This window comes from Abramis brama (assembly GCF_963993115.1).
Source record: "Abramis brama genome assembly, chromosome: 16".
In the NCBI taxonomy this organism is placed as follows: Eukaryota; Metazoa; Chordata; class Actinopteri; order Cypriniformes; family Leuciscidae; genus Abramis; species Abramis brama.
The window spans coordinates 29,789,571-29,812,459 of NC_139978.1; the positions used below are offsets into that span (position 1 = coordinate 29,789,571).

General features: G+C 36.6%; 1 protein-coding gene and 1 long non-coding RNA gene across 4 annotated transcripts; one reads left to right on the forward strand and one right to left on the reverse strand.

Annotated features, from left to right (window-relative positions):
* Nucleotides 1–43: 43 nt before the first annotated feature.
* On the reverse strand, nt 44–3,533 carry LOC311065790. Of its 2 annotated transcripts, none has more exons than XR_014602976.1 (8): nt 3,491–3,533; nt 3,322–3,394; nt 3,167–3,239; nt 3,009–3,055; nt 2,570–2,660; nt 2,379–2,477; nt 2,039–2,162; nt 44–450 (listed from the first exon to the last, which is right to left on the reverse strand). It is a non-coding gene; the product is annotated as an uncharacterized lncRNA (long non-coding RNA). The 2 variants fall into 2 exon arrangements; XR_014602977.1 differs by having other exon boundaries at nt 3,322–3,390; nt 3,491–3,532.
* Nucleotides 3,534–15,435: 11,902 nt separating this feature from the next.
* On the forward strand, nt 15,436–22,063 carry LOC311065917 (uncharacterized protein). Of its 2 annotated transcripts, XR_014602993.1 has the most exons (8): nt 15,436–15,585; nt 19,778–19,912; nt 19,991–20,074; nt 20,153–20,241; nt 20,327–20,429; nt 20,513–21,073; nt 21,275–21,459; nt 21,535–22,063. XR_014602993.1 is itself a non-coding variant. In XM_084086770.1 (7 exons), the coding sequence occupies exons 1-7, from the start codon at nt 15,559–15,561 to the stop codon at nt 20,820–20,822; spliced, it is 663 nt and encodes a 220-aa protein (XP_083942896.1). In that variant the 5' UTR covers nt 15,436–15,558; the 3' UTR covers nt 20,823–20,880. The 2 variants fall into 2 exon arrangements, 1 of the variants encoding a protein (XP_083942896.1); XM_084086770.1 differs by lacking the exons at nt 21,275–21,459; nt 21,535–22,063 and having other exon boundaries at nt 20,513–20,640; nt 20,726–20,880.
* The last annotated feature ends 826 nt before the right edge of the window (nt 22,064–22,889 follow it).

Below are 22,889 nucleotides of genomic sequence, written 5' to 3' on the forward strand. Positions count from 1 at the left end.
GTTTTTTTTTTTTTTTATGTTTACCCCACCCCCCCAAAAATCACAATAACTCACAAACATTTGTCCTTATAATATTCTTTTTAATCGTTGAACATTTTGTTTTAGAAGTACAAATTACAAATCTTGACCTTTAGGAGCCACTAGCTGAAGAAAAAAAAAGGCAACATCTCCAAAGTCCATAGAATTAATCTCCTGGTGACCATTTGTATCTGTAGCATGGCAAAAACGTACACACACTGAAAAGCAAAACAGGCCTTAAAACAATAAAATACAGTCAAAGTCAGTGTTGTGTTGTTACATTTCAGTAATTTTGCCAGTCAAAGTTGACAAGCTCTCTGATGAGAAACACTGAGGGTTTCAGTCTGATGCTTTTCTTTGGACCTTTCCAGATTTCCATCTGATCTGTGCCTTTGGTGTTTGGTGCCATCAGGGTTGACTCTCAGAATGAACCTGCAAACACAAGCAGGGAAAAATATATAATTTTTTCAGACCGGTGTTGGCAGAATTTTCCCTAACCCTCAAACTTGATGCTGCATGTACTTTGGCGTTAATAAAATCACTACATCTGATTCTGAATCCACCTACAGTAGTGGTGGGGGAAAAATCGATTCTGTTCTGTGTTGCGATATTTTGCGCACGCAATTATATTGATACAGTAGCGCAAAGTATTCCAATATAGGTTATAAGGCTGTGACGGTGGCAGTTTTTTTTACCACTGCGGTGGTAATGGACCAACTACCTGCTGTGGTTGGGGGGTTATTATGAAAATTGAAATAATTTTTTTTAGTTTATTCGAGCAAAAAAGTCTTTATTTGAGCAATTCCGTCAAAGAAGCAACACAAAGCCTGTAAAGCATTCAAATACATATCAGTAAATATTAGAAACTTACATAATAGAAAAGTTAAATCTCAAAAAAAAACAAAAAAACTTTCGTTTAATACTTCCACACAAAGACACGTGATTCCACATGAAGCCATACCGCTCTGTGCTTTGAGAGGGATGACACGAGGAGGAAAGAGACCATCTATCTATTTTCTGATATCTTCATGTTTTCTACTTGTTGTAAAAGGTATGAAAAGTGAATTTAATCTTCCACAAGGGCAAGACATTTAAGCTATGTTTGAAATTGCGCTGCCAAAGAGAGCGAAACTAAAAATCAAATAAACTTGATGCGCCGTACATGTCTAATAACAAGCAAAAACTGTGTTGAAATGAATCTGACGTGCAAGTAAAAATGTAGGCTATCTGTCCTACAACGTTTTTCTACTTTACCAGAGTAAAGAATGTGAATGTAATAGGCCTAAATAAAAGCGAACCAAGGAAGAAACGTTTATAATCTCCTTTGAAAATCGAGACGTAAGTGAAGATTTTGGGAAAAAAACAAGGTATTACATGCAGGGATGAGTCACAATTTTTGGATATTCGATTAGTTTATTTAATTATAGAATTATAGTATATCGAATAGGTTGTGTAATTATTCTCTAAAATAAAAATCTCCATGTTTTTGGTGCTAATGCGGTGGTGACGCGTTCATATAATTACGTTCTGTAATAAGGTCCTGTGTCCTGAATGTTCAAGGACAAAGTTTTTTCACTAGCCTCCAGTAAATGTGTAGAAGATGTTCACAGATTTAATGTGACATTTGAAGTGAGTTGAGCAGTCTTATTTTTTGTAATGTCTTTGAATAATATGGGGGACATGAATCGCAATATATCGCAGAATCGAATCGCAATACTTGCTGTATCGCAATGTTAGGAAGCGCAGTAATATTGAATTGTGGCCCAAATATCGCAATACTATCGAAGCATCAAATTTTTGCCAATTTCCACCCCTAACCTACAGGGATGGTATTACCCCATAATACATTACATTAAAATCATTAAAGCTTCATTCTTTTTCAATACATTCCTGTAGCTTAGATTTCCAGGGAATGGATATACTAATACAATGTAAGTTGCTTTGGATAAAAGTGACTTCCAAATGCATGCATGTAAATGTAATGTAATGTAAAAAAAAATATATATATATATTGGTTTACCTGATTCTGCATTCGACAAAATAGACAGCTAATGCTGAAGAGTCGTCTGTTAGCAGTTGTAACTGGATGATGATTCTGCCCTTCATTGTCAGCATCCATGTTTTTGCTTTGAGAACAGACTCTCCTGAAACAGACAAAGTCACAGCAGCCTTTTAGTGTTATAGTTTACAGAAAAAACTAAAATACAATAACAGAACTTATTACTAACAACAATAACATGTGGGGTGAAGATGAGGTAAGATATAATGTTGTATGGTGTTTATAGTTTTTAATCAATTAAACAACATTAAAAATATTAGTTAGCAAAACTTTGCTATATTGATAATGGTATATTGCTAACCCTTTCCTCCTCCTTCTCCTCTTCCTCCTCCAACGTCAACCCGTTCTGTGTATTAGTGGAGAGCGTCAGCAGTGATGTACAGTCCAGAGGGAATGGCCGCTGCAAATTCAAAATAAAGAACAAAAAAGAACATGTTTGCCTGCTTAACTAATGCATACTTCAGCTAATTTAGTTGATGTCATCTTACTCACCTGTAGATGTTATCACCATTATGAAGGCAATCACAAAAAAGACTCCAAAATACACCTCCGACATTTCAGACGACATAATTCAGACCACAAACTTGAAAATAAAACAAAAGATGAAATTAACAATGATGTTGGATAAAGGGTTAGTTTACTCAAAATTGTAAATTCTGTCACCATTTACTCACCCTCAACTTGTTCATAACTTCCATTAAATTATTTAATGTGCTGTATACAAAAGAAGATATTTTAAAGAACATGAGCAACCAAACAGTTACATCCAAAGTATTTTTTCTATTATAGAAGTCCATGCGGACCAGCCACTATTTACCAACATTATTCAAAATATCTTATTTTATGTTCAGACGAAAGAACTTCATGCAGGTTTAGAACACGTTGTGGGCGAGTAAATGATGACATACATAATTTTCTGTTTAAGGTGTACTACGTTATCCCTTTAACTTAGTTTTACTCAGTATTTACGTTGTACATCTGCCAAAAAGTTGTGAAAGAGGAGACAGAACATACCAAAGTTATTATGCTTCTCTGTTTAATAAGTTTACTTCGGCTAATTTAGGTGAAGTTGACCATAACGTTACATACCAGTTGATGTTATCACAATGAAAAGGCTCCAACACACTCCATCGTTGCAGATGGCATTATCCAGATCACAAACCTGAAAATAAATCATATAGGCCTACGTGAAAATATTGTTTAAAACCCGCACTTTAACAAGGGTTTCGTCTATCTCACTTTACCTCAGTATTTCACGTTGAGTTCGCTGTTAGCTCGGTTAACGTTACCGACGACTCCGCCCGCCTGATGAGCTAACTTGCATTAAAGAGGCAGAGGAACACACAACCATTATTTTTTATAGTTTTAACTAAAGAATATTTCGGCTAATATAGGTGAACTTAACTTACTCACCAGTTAATATTATCACCGTGACAGCGACCCGGCCGACAGTCAGGGAAAAAGACAGTAATAAAGGCACCAAAAAACCATTCTGACGACAGTCAGGAAAAAAAGGCACTAAAACCATTCAGACGAAAACAAAACGATACATCATGTTAGTTTGCTGTTAACATAAGTAAAAACATTTGAAAATGTTTGTTTTACCTTTTTGGTGAGTTACATGATCTTTTGTCCGTGCATTAACTGCCACTTCACCCCTCAAAAAAACACTTGAAAAGAAATCCCTCTTGCCATTGGTCAGTTTTTCGCGGGCAAGTTCACTACTGTAAATTGATTTACAGTAGAGAAGAATTACAGTAGTGACCCTATATTTTCCCATAATCCTTTGCTGTTTACAGTAACATACTGTATACATATTTTACAGTATCTTACTGTACATATTACAGTAAAATACTGTTCAAATTACAGAAATCCGTTACAGTGTTATTATCTCTTTGATACTATGTATTTTATTATAGAACCAACGGTCAATGTAACCTCACGTATACCATGTTTGTTCTCTATAAATTGGTACTTTGAAAATCGAAATGATTGTGTACATGATATGCTGATAGCTGTGCAACATATTAGTATTACAAGAATCTTTCTTAGAATCTTTCTTCTTTCTTAGAAACCAATCCAGCTGCCATTGCAAATGAGCACGCTTAGAACAAAGATTCATAAATCAACCACAGAGGAATTTTCTCACTTGGAAATTCCACCCTTCTCATTGGTCAAGCAAACCCGGAGGGGTGGGGCCTTTCTCAGGCTTTATTAGAGACAAATCCACAGTGACCCGCCTCTCCTCTTCTCTTCTAGCCTCTACTGCTGCTTCTTCAAGTTGATACTGTGGCCACAATCTGCACTCCAGCCATGAGAACAGCGTCGAAATAACCATGCAATTTCATCATATCTTCTCCATCCAGCAGAGAAGAAAACGATTGCAACTTGTGCAACTTGTGACATTTGACACTCACAGACCCATCAACAAACTCAATTTTCAACCACTTCAAGAATTGTGTCCACTGCACAGACCATGCAAGTATCAATTTAATGAGGTGCTCTGAAAATGATAAGCTGATGGTTCTTTTCATAGTTAAATGGATCTTTTCCATAGTTCCCTTTCCTGCTTCCAGTTCCATTCTATCACTCACCATTTTACCTATGCATGTATGTATGTTTGTTTAGTTTAGTTATGTTTGTGATTTAGTTACAGTTTTTTCTGATGGCTTAAGCACATTTTTTGTAACTATTGGCTATTTTTGCCAAACTCTACACACAAATAAGAAAACCTTTCACCAAATCAGCAAAACATTGTAGTTCTCTTGCAAAAGCTAATAAACCTTGCTTAACTCTTCAAACCTTCGTAAAAATGGTATTTTCGTATCAAACAGTTCACACAAGCCATCACATTAATACGCACACAATGCGCCAACTACACACTGATGGTATGAATAAAAAACACATCTGGCTTTTGCTTTCTCTGTGCACAAGGTAGGCTATGTCAGTTTGAGGTCATACTTTTGTCATAGTTCTGTAAACATACAGGGATCCAAACTTCAAGTATTGTTGTTTATTTACACACATCAAAACAAACAAGTCAAGTTTTTCCAAGTCAAAACACAAAATAGTAATTTCACAGAGAAAAAAAAAATCAGTCTACATCATGTCGTCTCTCTGGGTCCGGCCACAAAATTTCGTCAACATCACATGCAATGTCCTCTAGTCCAAGGCACTGGGGAAAATATCTTCTGGAATGCAGTATCCAGGCCTGACATGATGCCTGGTCAATATCCCCACATGCCTCCTCCATTGCCTGTAAAAGGGCTATGCGTTGATGGGGATGTCGGTCATAGACCTTCCAGCGCCAGGCAGAGAAGAACTCTTCAATTGGATTTAAGAATGGAGAGTATGGGGGAGGTTGAGTACAGTGAAGAGTGGGTGATCTGTAAACCAGTTGCGGACCAAAGCAGCCCTATGGAAACTAACATCGTCCCATATGATGACGTATCTGGTCTGCTCTGGTCTCTGAACATTAGTGAGCATGTCATGTAAGGTGTCCAGGAATGTAATAATGTGTGTAGTGTTATATGGGCCTAGGGTTGCATGATGGTGAACAACACCATTTCGACTTATAGCTGCACACAGTTATGTTACCACGTTGTCCTGGGACATTGATTATGGCACGGTGTCCAATAATGTTCCTGCCACGTCTCCTTGTTTTAGTGAGGTTAATCTCACCCAGCCTCATCCACAAAAAGCAGCTCATGACCCATGGCATCTGCCTCTAGCTCCATCACTCTCTGGACAAGACAAAACAAGGCCCATGCACAGCACTACAGTATGCACTTCCAGATTCAGTACCAATGATACTATATGATACTATAGTTTACCTGCACATAGTCATAACGCAGTTGTTTTACACGTTCACTGTTTCTTTCAAAAGGGACTCTGTAGATTTGTTTCATTCGGATTCTGTTGCGGGAAAGTACACGAGATCATACAGAAATGCTCACATTGTGTATGTTTTGGAAGGTGGTGTCATCCTCAATTATGCGCTGCTGTATTTCTCGTAGCCTTATGGAATTATTTGCAATCACCATATTGACTATATGGGTCTCTTGTTCTGCAGTGAACATTCTTCCTCTGCCCCCAGCATCTGGACGTCTAGCAATTCTGTAAAGTAACAATTTCAGTATTTTTACATGTATGGTATTGTTGTGTTTCTCATTAGAGTATGGCAGTGCTGCAAAACTTAGTGCAAAGTGACTGTACTAACAGATTCTCTTTTCGAATTGTCCTTATGATGCTTGCTACAGTGTAGCGGCTCAAGTTAGGCTGAACCCGTTGGCCAGCTTCCCTCAGGGTCATTCCATGGTTGATTACATGGTTCACTATTGTAGCTCTGATGTCATCAGTAATTCTATTTCTTACTCTTCTTACCCTTCCTCTTCCCCCTCCTCGTCCTCCTCTTGCTCCTCCTTGTCCTCTTCTTCTAACTTCACCTCCTTGTCCTTGTCGTCCTCTCCCTCTCACTTCTTCACCTCCGCGTCCTCTTCCTCCTACTTCTTCACCTCTGCGTCCTCTTCCTCCTCCTCCTACTTCTTCACCTCCGCGTCCTCTTCCTCCTCCTCTTCCTCCTACTTCATCACCTCCACGTCCTCTTCCTCCTGCTTCTTCACCTCCGCGTCCTCTTCCTCGGCCTCCTCTAATTCTCACTCTTCTCACTCTTCCTGCTCCCTCCATTGTACTCCACACGGACAGCTTACCTGTGGCTTATTTATAGTGCTTAGGCTGATTGCAAAGTGAACTAATTATCTAAAACAGTTTTCACATGTGACAGTGTGCCAGACAGTTGGCAAAAGAGTGTAAATAATAGCCATACATGTGTATAGTTTTGCTAGGAGTGTGTTGATCATTTGGAAATTGAGTGTAAAGCAGTGAGTTGTGTTTACAGTTCCGCAAAAAGAGTGCTGTGCAGTGGATTGTACCTACAGTTTTGCAAAGTGTGTGTTACAAAATTGCAAACTGAGTGCAAAGCAGTGTTTGTGCTTTTTAGTTTTGCAAACTCAGTGAGTGGTTTTGCTATAAGTATTAATAGTTTTAGAAATTGTGCTATAAGAATCACGGTTTGGGTTTAAGCATTCAGAAAAAACTGTAATGAATATGGATAATGAATACCAAATATATATATATATACATATATATATATATATATATATATATATATATATATATATATATCTCCTGTGAAAGGAGAGTGTGTGAGAGAAGAAGTGTAGCCTATGTGAAAGGAGAATGTATGTGTGTGTGACAGCAGAAATGTATGTGAAAGGAGAATGTATGTGTGTGTGCGCGCGCGTATAGAAATGTATGCATGTGAAAGGAGAATGTAAGTGTGTGTGAGAGTAGAAACGTATGTGAAAGGAGAATTTATGTGTGACAGTAGAAATGTATGTAGCCTATGTGAAAGGAGAATGTATGTGTGTGAGAGTAGAAATGTATGTATGTGAAAGGAGAATGTATGTGTGCGACAGTAAAATAATGGATTTTGATATATTATCACGCCTGTGAAGTAGCCTATATACGTTGAGTTTCGGTTCATTTATGAGACGCGCTCTAGTTCACGTGGACTGTAATATCGCGCCGGGCCTCCATGTCATGAATCTTTACATGAGTTTTGAAAAAAGTGAAAGGTCTAAAAACTATATTATTATAGTTTGTTTTAGACTACTGGTTCTGACCTGGTTTTGCTTAAGGACCCAGATGTTATATTTTATGGCAAAACACAATTGAATATAGTAGCCTACAAAAGTAAACAAAAATGTCCATAAAACTGATCAGTGAAATGGATTTGATAAAATACTAAACAATCAACATTGACAGGCTGAAAAGGAAAAAATATAATTTTGTTAGGTAGGCAGCACATCAGGTTTTGAGACACTGCCTTTATCTTTAGGCTAAACCACATTCCTCTATGACAGCAGTAGGCTGTAGGCCTATTTCAAGGACGTAAACAATAACATTCCGTTGGAATGCTACTGCGCATGTCTGGCCCTGAAGCATTTCCGGTGGCGGCGTTTTTAAATCTCAGGTCTGTGAAAACAAGCGCATAACTTTTACGTCTAGCGAAAAGGCAACAGTTAAAGTATTTCCAAACACTGAAAATAAACGATGATTGGAATTACCGGACCCTTTAAATAAGACTTTGATGCGTATAATTTTTACACAGAACAACGTTTGCCTGAGTAGTCCGATTGGGTGTTGCGGCTGCTTGCGTGTACACGAGAGATGCGATAAAAGCCTATCGCAGTCTGGATACTTACAATTAATTTCTTAGCAGAAAGGTTGGGAACATTCGTTCGTAAAATGTTGATGACATCTGTCTTGTGTTTGGTGAAGATGAAGCAAGTCAAACAGCGTCAAAAACATGGTTTGTCCGGGGAGGTTACGAGTGGGCATTTCACTTGCATTTGCTGGCATATCTATGCAAATATATTTATATTTATTTGTACAGCGCTATTCAAAATACATAAAGTTTCAGAGCAGCTTTACAGAACATGCATGTACCGGTATATTACAATGCTAAATGTACGCTAGTAAACGGACTTCAGTAAAAATCGCTTTAAGTTATGCCAGTACTCATTTCATTCGTTTCCAAATGTGTGTGCTTAGTTGGGTGAAGTGTGTTGCTGTGGAACGGTGTGCGAGAGGGTTTAAATGTCCTATCTGAGCCCCTCATGTGGTCACAAATAAATAGAAGGTGAAAGCAATGCAATGCTGGCTGTCTTTTTTTCTAATGCATAAACCTGTATTAGTCATTTAAGAGAAATGTATACGTGAAGATTAATAATTGTAAAATTAAGAATAAAACATACTTTTTAGGTCCTTGAAGGGAAAATGTTATTTTATGGTTAGTATAGTCACATACAGATTTGCTAGCTGTGTGTGTATTTATGTAGTCAACATTTGAAGTGGATCAAAAAAGTTAATCAAAGTTGTCCTAAGACAAGAACGGGTATTGTTCAAAATGAATGTTAACTTTGATGAAATGTTTTTATCCACTTCAAATGTTGACTACTGTATATATTTAAAAATACATAAACAAAAGAAACATCCTCTCACTTTTAACAGCTTTTATTTCCAGCAAATTTCTTAATGTGTAAATAAATACTTGTATGAACATAATCTGCTTCAACAACTGAGACAACAACATAAAACACATTTCACAGACTTTTTTTGACAAACAGAAATGGAGTTATGAGTCCCTGAACAAAGGGGGGTCAATATCAATCCTCAAGGTCTCGAACACATCTGGGGGTTCATATGTGTGCAGAATTATTGATTTTGCACGTTGATTTTCTGATCATATATTTTTTTCTCCAGACACATTTTTACTAATTCCAAACCACATTAATCTTAACTACAATTCATTTTGTATTTAATAATTTATAAGTGATATAGAATTGTTCATCAAGGCTGGAAATTAAAAAAACCTTATATTCAGATGTGCATAATTATTAGGCACGTTTTCTTTTACAGTTAAAATAAGCCAAAAGAGAGAGGTAAAGAATACACACAAAAAAAAACACACTTAAGAATCACAAGCTGAAGTGTAGTAAAATTATAAAGAATTAATCTTCCAGAATCTGGCATTAAGTTTTAGGAGTTCATTTTTAAAAATTAACTCCCAAAACTTACCGATGAAGATGAATTCTTCAAACAGTGGAACAAGAGGATGTGATGCTGGTCCTTCAAGAGTCAGTCCCAATCTGTCTGTCCATAAAGCCTATAAAAACAGTCTTCATGTATTTTACTACACTTCAGCTTGTGAACCCAAGTCTCTGAGATCCTGATATCTTGTTTTTCTGGAGACTCCAGGTAAGTTGCAGTTCTGGAAAAATGGTGGCGCTGGAGACTAAAGGGTTCCTGATGGTTTCACACTTCATTATTTTGCAGTTAACATGTGTCTTTTCTTCTCCACCTGATTTTGTCTGACCCTGCTGACCCAATGAGGATTTCACTGTCCAATGGTCATGCTCCTTCTCATGGGCATTTAATAATTTGTGACTTTTCAGTCTGAGTTAAATCTCTTTTTTGGCTTATTTTATCTGTAAAAGAAAACGTGCCTAATAATTATGCACAACTGAAAATAAGGCGTTTTCATTTCCAGTCTTCATGTACAATTATATATCCCTTAAATATATTAAATACAAAATGAATAGTAGTTATTAAGCTTAATGTGGTTTTGAATTGGTAAAAATGTGTCTGAAAAACAAAATATGATCAGAAAATCAAGGTTCCTAATAATTCTGCACACACTGTATGGTCACATGTGGTTTGGCTGTCGTTCCTGTCTCCCTGTAGTAGTCTTGGACGTCTTAAATTACAAATGATGGCTTTCCTATTGAAGACAAAAGCAGAAAAACAATTATTAACTTAATCTGGTTAATGCACAATATTTAAGAACTAATGCTACTATTGTGTACTATAGTAAATGTTGGAATTAATATTAGCCAAGCTTAAGTAATGAAAAAAAGTTTACCGTTACCTTTTGTAAACTACTGCAGCACACCATTCAGGTGGTAACTATTATACAGTATACATTCTGTAATGCGTTACTGCAGTTGTCAACTAACTAGACAGCTAGCCAACAAATGTTAACTCCTACTTAATTACAGCCCACAGAAGACAGAACATTTAGGGGAAAAGACGGAAATAAAAGCTTGGCCTATTTTCACTAAATTACACGCGTCAAAATGCTAGGTTTATATGTAAACAATAACGAACAGAGCTATCTTAAATTATGCTGCAGCATACATAAACAGTTAACGTAAAGAAATAAAAATAATCCAATGGGGGTGGGAGTATTTTACTTACCAGAATCGAAATGTGTGCTGTATATTGCTAGTTGCGTATTCAGCCTTCTCGCTTCACTGATGCAATCCAGGCGCGTTTTTCAGGAATTTAAACATTTTAATTTAAAAAAAAAAAATTCGTTTCGGGCCAGAAGGAGGACCCAACTAATGAGCAACAAGGACCTAATTTTAATTTAGATATTCTAAATAGCACAAATAGTGTAAGTTGCAGGTTAACCACCACAACCAATTAATGTGTAAATTAAGTGCTCAATATGTATATATGTAAACATTTCTGTCTTAAAATGCGTTAAAATAACATTTATTGGGGTTTCTTCAAGGTAGCGCGTTTTTACAGCAACTGGGTGATGACGTCATAGAAGGAAGTTGCATCCATACTCTGCTAGACTCCTACTGTTTGTGGCTTGATTATGGAGAACGACTGGGAGACGGAGGAGGTGGGAAACTAGTGTTGTCAAAGTACTGGTACTTCGGTAGGCTACTGAAAATGTGACGGTACCAGCATTTCTGTAGTACCGGGTATATTCGGTACCCAGTAAAAGGCAGCTGCGTTTAGTCGCTTGCATGTTTATCTAAGCACGGGGCTCCAGACTAACTTTTATTACTATGACCACTGCAGCCGATATCACGAGTGTCTGTGTATATTAAACTGCAGAAATACTATTTAAATATTAACATTGCATGTTCTGTTTGTCTCTGTGTGAATGAATGGCGCAGACGCGCGGTGTCATTTACCTCACAAACACACACACACACACACTGAAGCACGAGTGATGCGCGCGCTGTTTTCAGTCTAGCTGCTGCCAGTCACGATATGATGACATGATGAAATTCATCTCCAGAGCCACTCTGAGTCATTTTACCGTTTCATTTGAGAAAAACGATCGTCATATCATAGTTACACACACAGAAACTCAAAGGTCTTCACGGCAACCCGTCAAAATAAAAGTTCGGTTTAACTTTGCGTGCATGCTGCCTGAACCCGTTTGTTTTGCGAATAGCTTACTCTCATTTCCACAATATTATCATACTACTCCTATTTCAGGCAGGATCACGGTCCTCTTGAAGCCAGCACACACGATTATGTTTACAATTGAGTTATTTCAATATAACTGCTAGCCTACTTGCCATTAGACTACAGTGACTCTAGGCTTGGAGTTCCTTTTGTGACGTCACGCACAGCCTAGTGGAAGGGAGAGGGAGTGCTAAAAACCACTAAAAAGTACCAACTTTTCATATTATATTCAGCATTTTGGTATGAAAAACATACAAAACATTGGTGGGAGGTTCTTATCTTTTTGTTTATTGCATTTTCTTCGTGAAAAATTTTACCTGCAACTTACACTTTAAGCACTTCACGGAGGATGAAGTCCGTGTAACTTACGAATCTACGAGAGTCCGGTCGTAGATATCTTACACCGCAGGCCGTGCTTTGCAGGTTTTCATGGAACAACTGGGGGAGAAGTTAAATCAGGCCAGACACAGACGACAAAAAGACGTGTCTGTGGTGTGAAGGAGGAAGCAGATGTTGAAAATGGAGTGTTGATGCCGGTTCGGGAGTGATGCCCTGACAAAACATGTTTATATTGCACTTGATTGTTATCTGATTTCCACGTCATGCACTTTTATTTATTATTATTAACTGTTGGCAAATTAAAATTGTTTGTAGAAGTTGTTTTCTGTAACTTTCTTAAAAATGAGTGAACACGGAGCAGTTTTTCCGTGAGCGGGACTGGAAAACCCGGACTGGATCAGGAGCGGAGTAATAACAGAACGCTTAGAGTGGAGAGAGGAACATGCTTTTGCTCCACTCCAGGCTTTGATCACACACCCCTAAGCAGGGTGAATCACCTCGTCTTTCCCATTCAAACTAAAATTAAGACATTTATTACACTATTTGAGAAATGTAAGCATATTTACAGCATTAAAATTATGAACAGTGAATTTAAGATATAAGGACGGGGGGAACGCTGATATTGACGGAAATCCGTCGTATACTCTCGTAGCGACTGAGAACTTTAATCCCTGTATATTATGAAGTGTATTACTGAATATAAAATTACATACATTATGATATATTAGTAAATATATGTCTCACATTTTTAAATATATGAAAATTCTTTATGTATTATTCACTATTGTAATATTAACACAATATATTATTCTGTATATTTTCAAATATACTGTTAAACCATTCAATATATTGATCATTCATATATAGGGAAATATATTTTCTTTTCATAAGGGGACCCGACAGTAAAATGTGATTTTGTAACATCATGATTTTTTAAAACATGTAATATCACTCACTTCATTCATGTTTTTAGTCTAACCATTTTTTTAATTATTTGCCTTAATTTCATTATTAGACCCACTAGCAACGTTAGGTCAAATTCACTGTAAAGATGTACCATTCTTAGTTTCATTCATGGTGGTAACATGAAAAATGAGCCATAATCTAGTCACTAGTGGAAGATTGCTGCAATCTCCGGGACAAACTAACACTAATAACATGAAATTTTAACAAAAGCCACTAGATTTCAAACATAGCCTACAATCAGACATCATTTCTATTTATTTATTTATTTAGTTTAGCTATAGTAAGTGTGAGCTTAGTCATCAAGTGCCATGCCATTTAAATGAATGGAACTTTTTTTTTTTTATGTAAGCAAACGTCAAGAATAATTTGTAACCTTTGTCCAATTTCGATCTTGTCACAGCTCCATGAAAACTATCAACAAAACGGACAACATCTGCTATTCTTACTTTTTTCAGATATATTAATGACAGAGAAAACAAGCTGTTCACAGTCCATTTTGAGAATGAATGGCGTAGCGGGCGGCGGCGCGACCGGAAGTATCGTTACCCTACTTCCGGTCTCGGTCGCCATTTTGTGAAATAGGCCTATGCTGAGTCCCAATTCGCATACTATCCATCCTAAATAGTATGCGAAACTAGAATTAGTACGTCCCAAATCGTAGCATGTTGAAATGAGTGTTCCAAAGATACCCGGATGGTCTACTATTTCCGTTTAGAATTCGAAGTGCAGATCAATGCACACTCTTACGGCTAATATTGCCCACAACCCATTGCGTGCGGGAGGGAAGAGCTTTGCGGTGATTGTGGTGATGTAAACCTGGCAGTCGGATGCAGCAACGGAGATGCGCCCTCACCGCATACTGCAGTTTTTAAGTGTAAGAATTCAAATGTTTAACCCTAATAAAAGTTATATTTTATTGTCTCGTAATATTAATGGGTTTATGTTGTGCCAAAAAAGTACCGTGTTTATCTTGTAGGGTCCGATGAAGATACTGAGCGCCTCATTGCAGGCTACAAAACAATAAATAAAAAGGCTCTACAGTGTCATTCAAGTGTCTTTTTTATGTATTTATTTTGATGTTTCTGTCTGACTTATTTGTAGTAATACTGTGGCTGTACAAATGTTAACTTTATCAGTCCAACCAAAGAAACATGGTTACACACATACACTTTTACTATAGTAAAAGCATGGTTCATTTTCATCGGGGTATTTTTAAGTATTATACATAAGTATAAGATTAAGTATAAAATACGTTAAACAATAGTTACACTTTAAACTTTAAATATTTTAACTCAGAAAATAGCTTTCGTTACACATTTGCACATGAACGTCAGAACCAGCCGCCTCACAAACGACCTGCGTCTGGTTGATCTACGACGACGACGCCCTGCTTCACTCCTCAATTTGGTAAAACACATTGTAAATGTATTGTGGAAAAAAAGATGGGAATAGTAAATAAAATGATATTGGACATATAAGAATGAATGAAATGTAAAATGTTTTGTTAACAGTCGAGGTGTGCGTAACTAGGCAACCACGTTCAAGTTCACGTTGCATGACGTCATCGAAGTATGTCCCAGAACGTGCATACTCTTTTGCTACACACTCAAAAGTATGTACTTTTTCCTCACAAAAAAAGTACATACTTTTAGGTCGTAGTATAAGTAGGCGAATTGGGACTCAGCGCTATTGTTTTGAATGCGCTCGACAACTAACCGGAAACGTCCTAGGGCCAAATACGTCACTTCCTTAAACAGACGAAAGGCCGTTGAAATCATAGATATCATATATAAAGGCTAGATGTCTCGTGCGCGCTGCTGGCCAATGGAGGTCGACGTCAGCACGTGGCGGCCATCTTGCGGCAGTGCGCTCGCTCACTCGTTTAATGGTGCAAATACTTTTAAATAACCATAACTTGCCCAATTTTCTACCGATTTTCAAACGGTTTGGTTTGTTATAAACGTCAGAGATGTAGTTATGACACTACATACATACACTGCATACATATGAAAAATTATAACATACATGTTCAAGCATTCGGAATTATAGCCACGTTAATAACGTTTGTAAGAAACCAAACCGTTTGTAAATCCGTCAATATTTCAGCGAGATATGAGGATTTGTGTGCATGCTGATCACTCACCTTAATGCACAGAGCACTGACATAAGATGGCCGAACGGTGATGCCGGTGTGATGAACAATCGAGTCCGGCTGAAGAAATGGGTCCGGGCTGAGGACCCCATTAGTATGCCAGTAGTATGCCTGATCTAAATCTGTTCTCGCGATAACTTGTAGCTAACGTGAGCTGTTTTAGTGTTATTATGTGGTAGCTTTATGTAGAATGCTAAATCCCGCTGCTATATGCAAGGTAAGATTGAATTAAATTTTATATTGTATATGTAAATCGTGTATATTCTATAGCTAATATTTAAAATCTCAAGTTGCGTCAATAGCAGGAGAAAGACCGCGAAATTTAAAAATACTACTGTTATTGTGTCACGAAATGTAGTTTTAAGAGTTTTTCAGTCGATAATGTAGTTGTTTAAAGCTCAAATATGTTGTTTCTTTATACAGATAGCGCCTATTTAAAAATTTGATCTGACGTTTTCGGAGATGTGAGATCCAAGGGATCACCGGTTGCTCAGCGCTCATGTATCCCGCTTGGAACAGCCTTACCTCGGCTAGAGCTGCTGCTGCTCTCTAGTCTAGTGGAGTGGTTAAACATGAGATATAATTCGTCTTGTGGGACGATCTTTGAAATCATTAATCTATATTTTGTTCCCTGGCAAATCGTTTTGGCTGAGGGCAAAGTTTTAGTTTCATAACTTTATATAACGTTAAATTATTTAGGCTTTTTATCTTTAACGTTGTAGCCTGCTGACTTATGTTTGACTGAATCGTTTAATTACTTTATTTCTTGACTTGTATGGCTACTTATACTTTCATAATTGCTATTATTGATCAATAAAACTGAAATTTAACAAAAAGAGACAGGGTTGTGTCATTTTATTTTATATAGCCTATGTAAGAATATTTTAATATATATATATATATATATATATATATATATATATATATATATATATATATATATATATATATATATGATATCACCAACATGGCATGGGAAGTATTTCAGAGTATCACTGACAAAGGCTCAAAAGAGTCCATGACTTTCTAAAAGATCTTTTAAATACAGATTGTTTGTGTTTTTGTTTTACTTTTAGGACTGGAGAACATCTGGTAATGAGATGTCACTTTTTTCTGTTTGTTAAATGCTTAGTTACGGTTGGGATCTCTGCAAAGGAATACCTTCTCACAACATAGCGACACTTTTTAGTTAACTTAATGAATTACTAACGTAATGATAGCAGTAACACCAAAACGTACTTTGCAAGATTAATCGCTGTTTTATATGGATTAACCCTTTCATGCATAGTGGTCACTACAGTGGACAGCTATAAAAATAAAAAATTCTTAAATTTGCACGGGTTTTAAAGGCATAGTTGCACATCATCCTCTTCAGTGGACCCACCCTGGTGCATCATCCTATATATTTAAACCAAGTGGCAAGCCGTTGTGCTTCGATTTTTTTCCCCCTCCAAACCAAGATGGCAAATGGTCAGTCAGAAATGCCAAGTTGCTCCGGAATATCCACCCATTCCTTCTATCCTAGGAGACTCTTGTAGGTAAAAAAAAATATTGCAGCATCAAGCAATATCTAATGAGTCCTATCAAAGTTGGGTCATTATACGTAAACGTGCCATTTTGTGTCCCTTAGAAAAAAAAAGCTCTGTAAATCTTAATAAACCATAAAACAAATAAAATATTTTATAATTTAGTTTCCATAATATGTCTAATAATATAAGAATAAATTAATTTCTGTTTCTTTTGTTTTTAAAGGATTTTAATCACATTTTTGTGCACAGCATCTTGCAGAAATGTTGAAAATGGCATGTCCCTCAGTATGATTTTTCTACTTCTCCTGGCATCATCTGCCTTTCATGAAGTTGATGGTAGAAGACAAGTGTTCTCTTCTTTTCTTTGAGTTCATGTAATATCTGAAAGACAGGGACACGCTCATTGTGTCAGCCCTGTTACCAGAAAAGCATACGTTAAAAAGTTATTTGTACATATTTAAAAAGGGATCTCCATATCTCAGCTCAGGAGAGGTGTAGAGAGCCAGGACTTGCACTCATCTCTACGCCTCATCGCCCTCTATCAGAATCCAAGGTTTCAAGAAGATCCGAGAAACTTTATTTTTCGACCCAAAAAAACTATAAGGCCTACGCCCTGTCGTTTTTTTTGGGTCGAAAAATAAAGTTTCTTGGATCTTCTTGCAACCTTGGATTCGGATAGAGGGTGCTGATGCGCAGACAGGAGTGCAAGATTGGAGGCTCTAGAGCCTTCCAGAGCTGAGATATGGAGATCCCAGGTAGCATTTGTTACACTGTGCAAAATAGTGGTTTCACGGACAGTGGAATTTTGGGATGACACTTGGTGCTACGGATTCAGGGGAGCCCGCTGAGTGCTGATAAACAGGTTTCATCAAAATATTTCGAAAGCTGAGCTTAAAAACCACCGTGTCCGCGAAGCCACTATTTTGCCGCCAAATAGTGGTTTCGAGGACACTCATTTTTATGCAAATTAAACACTGAAATGACTTGAAAATTAGTGTGATGTGTTCATTTGAGCGTGCTTAGTACAGTGGGGGTGGTTTAATTAACGAGAATTGATATCACACATGACGGGAGAGCAAAAACACATAAATGTCCCAGATCCAACCTATTCAGAGGATGCAAAATAATGGTTTCACGGACACTGCATTTTTTATGCACATCAAGCACTAAAATGACTTGAAAATGAGTGTGATGTGTTCAGTCGAGTGTGCTTAGTACAGTAGGGGTGGTTTAATTAACGAGAATGAAACTTTTTTAAACACCAAACTTTTCCGCCCGCTCCAGGGGGCCGTGGCGAGATGGAAAATGTCTCCCCCTAGTCGATCGGCCCTTTCCAAGCGGTGTTCGCGAAACCACTGTGGCAAATGCATTCATTTAATGGGTGGGTGGGAGTTTTATAGAAAATTTGGCACGGTGACCCCTGGGCCCGCCCCGATCGACATACCGAAAGCGCCGGTCTGTAGAGCGAAGGCAAAAATATTCACTAACCCTAACCGTAAAACTAACATTTTCAGCCTCTAACATTAATTGGCTAGTAGGAGTTTTATAGAAAGGTCCCAGGGGCCCCAAATTCGGCACGGTGACCCCAGGGCCCGCCCCGAGTGCCATACCAAAAGCACAGGGCTCTAGAGCAAAAGTGAAAAATTTCAGCTGCTATTGGGGATGCGAAAGTGGACTGACTTTGGTGGCAGCGATATCTCTGGAACATTTCTCATTTGCAAATGCCTTTGCATTTATTTGTGCAATGAGGTTGATTGTGGTGACAAACTTTGAAAGTAGTGCATATAACCTTAATGTATGTATGTGTATGTAAACATGAAGGTACTTTGTTTTTGTTAAGGTTGTACACAACACAGTGTACGTGACATAAATGTGTATGATACATAAATCTTATTTATTAGGCCTAAATATGTATATAAATAATAATATATAAACAGATATATATCTGATTTCGTAATGTACGTTATTGTAATGCGTTTCTTTACTCGTAAAATCAAAAAGTGATCTTATTATGTAATGCATGTTACTTGTAATATATTACTTTACTTATAAATGAGTTATAAATGAGAAGAGTTGTAAATGAGAGACAAATTCTTAATGAGTTTGTCTTATATAAAAGCCCTTAAAGTGATGAAAAAGAAGAATGCAATAAATAGTGTTTGCATTAAAGAAGAATATGATTTACAAAACAAAAACACAACCAAGCCCCTTTAACCTTTCAATCTTTTTTGTTTAATACTATGATTATCATTTTTCTTGTTGTATTTGTATTTCTTTTATGCACCTGTTCTGTATATTCTAATGCAAAGATGTAATGATATTGCCATGCCGTTTGTACATTACAAAAAAAAAAAACTATTAGAGATAATGTTTTTTTACCATCTACAATATTTTTGCACACAACGAAAGGGCAATATATATATGTTACACAGGTTTTTAAAAACAATTTAACGCGACTCATCAATGGAATAAATGGAATAAATGCTTTGTGGGATCTCCATATCTCAGCTCTGGAAGGCTCTAGAGCCTCCAATCATGCATTCATGTCTATGTCTCAGCACCCTCTAACAGAATCCACAGTTTCAAGAAGATCAGATAAACTTTATTTTGCGACCCAAAATATCTATAAGGTATTCTATCTTATTTCTATCTTTTGGGTCGAAAAATAAAGTTTCTCGGATATTCTTGAAACTGTGGATTCTGTTAGAGGGTGCTGAGACATAGACATGAATGCATGATTGGAGAAATTTTGGGACTCAAGCGAGCCCTCCATATGCGTCCAATGGCAGCTTATTTGTATGGTCATTTGTACACGAACCTCCTATATGTACTTCTTATATTATTCAACAACATTTTATTGAAATCTACTATTTCTTTTAGATTCTTGACACAAGGATTGCACAGCTCTGTAAAGCACATGGTGGAACTGCTTTACAGGTGCACACGTTCGTTCTCTGGTGGCGATCCTTCACTATCAAGAACCATGTGGATGACAGTCACATTTCTTGTCTGAAGGTAAATGAAAATCTATTAATTAAATTTCAGTGGCAGGGGACACATTTACTTACTTATTTACTTAAAAATATTTTAAAGGACCTTGATGAGAATGACACAGTCCTTATTCCAAGAATTGTTGGTGGACAGAGCCCCGAAAAGGGAAACCACTTCATTTTGTGGGTATGTATGGATAAAAAAATACATTTTTGCTCAACAGTTGTTACTCTGGTTAAAGCGGTTTCTGTTTATGTTGTAAAGGTCTTGGATGGATTGATGAATCGTATTCGAGTTTACGACCCCACTGGCAACTACAAGTCAATTTCTGCGATGGACCTGGCTATACTATGGTATTATGTGCTTTGTAAATGTTAAAATTGTGATCTTTATTTACTAATGTACATGTATTAATTTCTTTTTTCTTTTGTACAAAAGCAATGCCTTCCGAAATACTTGGGACTTGGGAAAATGGACTGTTGAGTACCCAGAACAGTGGAGGCTGGCTGACTCTAACAACTGTGGGGTTTTGGTTTGTACAGTAAGTTAAAAAAAATGCTTTTATTTATTTATTTTATTTTATTTTTATCTACATTACTTTAACAACTGTGTTTATTGCATTAGATGGCAGAAATGGAGGTGAGGGACAGATGGACCTCTATGAAAAACGAGGTGATACAGGGAGAAGATCTGTGGCATCTGAGAAGATATCACGCATCATCAATGGCAGCATATGCTGTTCAGCATATGACGTATAAAGAAATGTCTTTCAGAAAATTATATAAATCAACTTAAAAGTTTAATAAATCAAGTAGATCGTTGATTTTTTAAATTTAGGACAGTCGAGGAGGTGGAAAAAAAAGGAATTTGTTCTCTTGTCAGTGATGCTGAAATTCAGGCACATATAAGACCTTACAAAATTTTAAATGGCTAGATATTGTTTGCTATACTAAATATTTTTTTCAGGAGTTGTTTCAAGGAATTGTGAAAGGCTTGGTGAAACCCACGTGGAACAAATGGTGGCAAATGAAGACTGGGAAAATGGCAAAACCTAAGAGCTTTCATCCAGCCTTGTCAGCACATGCCGAGGAACTTTTAGGACACATCGACAACATTGTGTTTGAGCAGAAGAAGGACAAAAAGCTTGAACATATCGACCTTGTAATGTGTGAATTGATTCCTGAGGTAAGCATTTTATGGGATTGTGTTGGTACAAATAAGTACTCGAATTTTTTATATCACCAAAAAAACACATCATTTTCTCACCCTGGTATCATTTGATAATATGTTGGAAGAAACTGATGGCTGATTTTTATATGTTTTTGTGAACTAACTCATTAAACTAACTCATTAAGTAATTACTTTTTTTTATCTTTTGTTGTACAGATCAGCCTTACAATACTGAGACGAACGGAAGGTTTCAGTCACTTTTGGGCTGATATATCTTATCTTGTGGAGTGTGTCATTAAAATAGCCTTTTAAGCCAGTCCATCCATGGCACCCAGGTTCAACGAGCTAACTACGTCTGAAGCTGCGTTGCACCTTTGGGCTTGCATATCAAAGCAAAAACAGTGAGTGATGTTCCATAGCACTAAGGACTGCAAGTGTACAGTTGCATGTGACGTGTTGTTTGTGTGTTTTTACAGAGTTCCTCAAGTCAGTCCATGACACCTAGTCCAGCCTCCTCACCTACCAGGTCACGACCGCACCATCTAAAGGGGAAACTGACTGACTGCATCATCTAGGCCTTAGGATGGTTCCACAAAGAATTGACTGCACATACAACATGAATTTACTTCAAACTAAAGATCTGACTTTTCATACAGCAAAAGACACTGCATCTATTTGTGTCTCATTAGCTCTCAAAAAACTTTAACCTTACAGTTCATTAAATATTTTAACACAGCTAACTCAACATTAATTGTTTTTAAATCTCCACAATGTATAGCCAGAGGACTATCACAAAAGTGTTTAGGAAAGTAAATACATACTAGAGTATGTTTGTTTAAAGCTGCTTTGTATTGTTGTGTATTTTAAAAAGCTCTATAAATGTCCTAAAACGATGTGCATTTTGCTTGTAGTTTTGTGTTAATAAAAATGTAATATATTACATCTCATAATTCAGTTGAATTCATTATGTATTGTATTGTGTAATTTAATTAAATTTTTATATAAGTTTTGGTTCTCTCATTTTATTACATTAAATGTTATTGTGTTGTATGATGTTCTGTATTAAGAATTAATTCTGACATAAATCATATGCATTAGTACACAAATGACATGCTTGTAATAAAAAAGCATTTTATGCCCCATTGCTTAATAACAAATAACTTTGTCACAAAACATACTTTAAAAATGTTATTTCTTTCAAATAAAAGATTATTATATGAATTAAGGGGTTTGATTAATTACATTAAAAATTGTGATTCCATAATTTTATTATACTGTTCTTTAGTCAAGGCTAGATTTAATATTTATACCCACAAAACATAGCTAGCATTCTGTAATTTATTTAAATGTCTAAACTGGTAATACGAAAAATAGTAATATACACAAATAAGCATTATTTTAAGAATATTTTAATAAATAAAAGTGTACAAAATAATTACATAATTATAATTGCATTACGAATGGCTGTGAATATGGTAAGGCAGTATCAGTGCAGTATAAGCTCAGGAAAAGCTCATAGCACGAATCACGATCATCGGATAACGTTAGCTGTATGCTATGCTATTATCTAAGCTAACTAAAAAACAATACCAACGAGAAATGTTTAATTTCACAATCTATAGCTTCGGTTAAATACTAGTATATGAAACGTATACTTTAGAATACATTAAATACATTAATGATTCGTTATAACGTAGTACAAACGTCTTCTATAATAAAGTGATTTTGTATGATTTGTAACCAGGCACTAAAGCGATTACCCATAAAACGGGCTTTGAGCCAATCGGATTGCTTGGGTCCTCAGCCCGGACCCATTTCTTCAGCCGGACCC

Bases quoted from the DNA above. Each gene is read 5' to 3' on its own strand.
- LOC311065917 (XM_084086770.1), top strand. From the start codon at position 15,559: ATGCTAAATCCCGCTGCTATATGCAAG. The intron at 15,586-19,777 runs GTAAGATTGAAT...TATTTCTTTTAG, and splicing joins ATCCCGCTGCTATATGCAAG to ATTCTTGACACAAGGATTGC. The intron at 19,913-19,990 runs GTAAATGAAAAT...AATATTTTAAAG, and splicing joins GTCACATTTCTTGTCTGAAG to GACCTTGATGAGAATGACAC.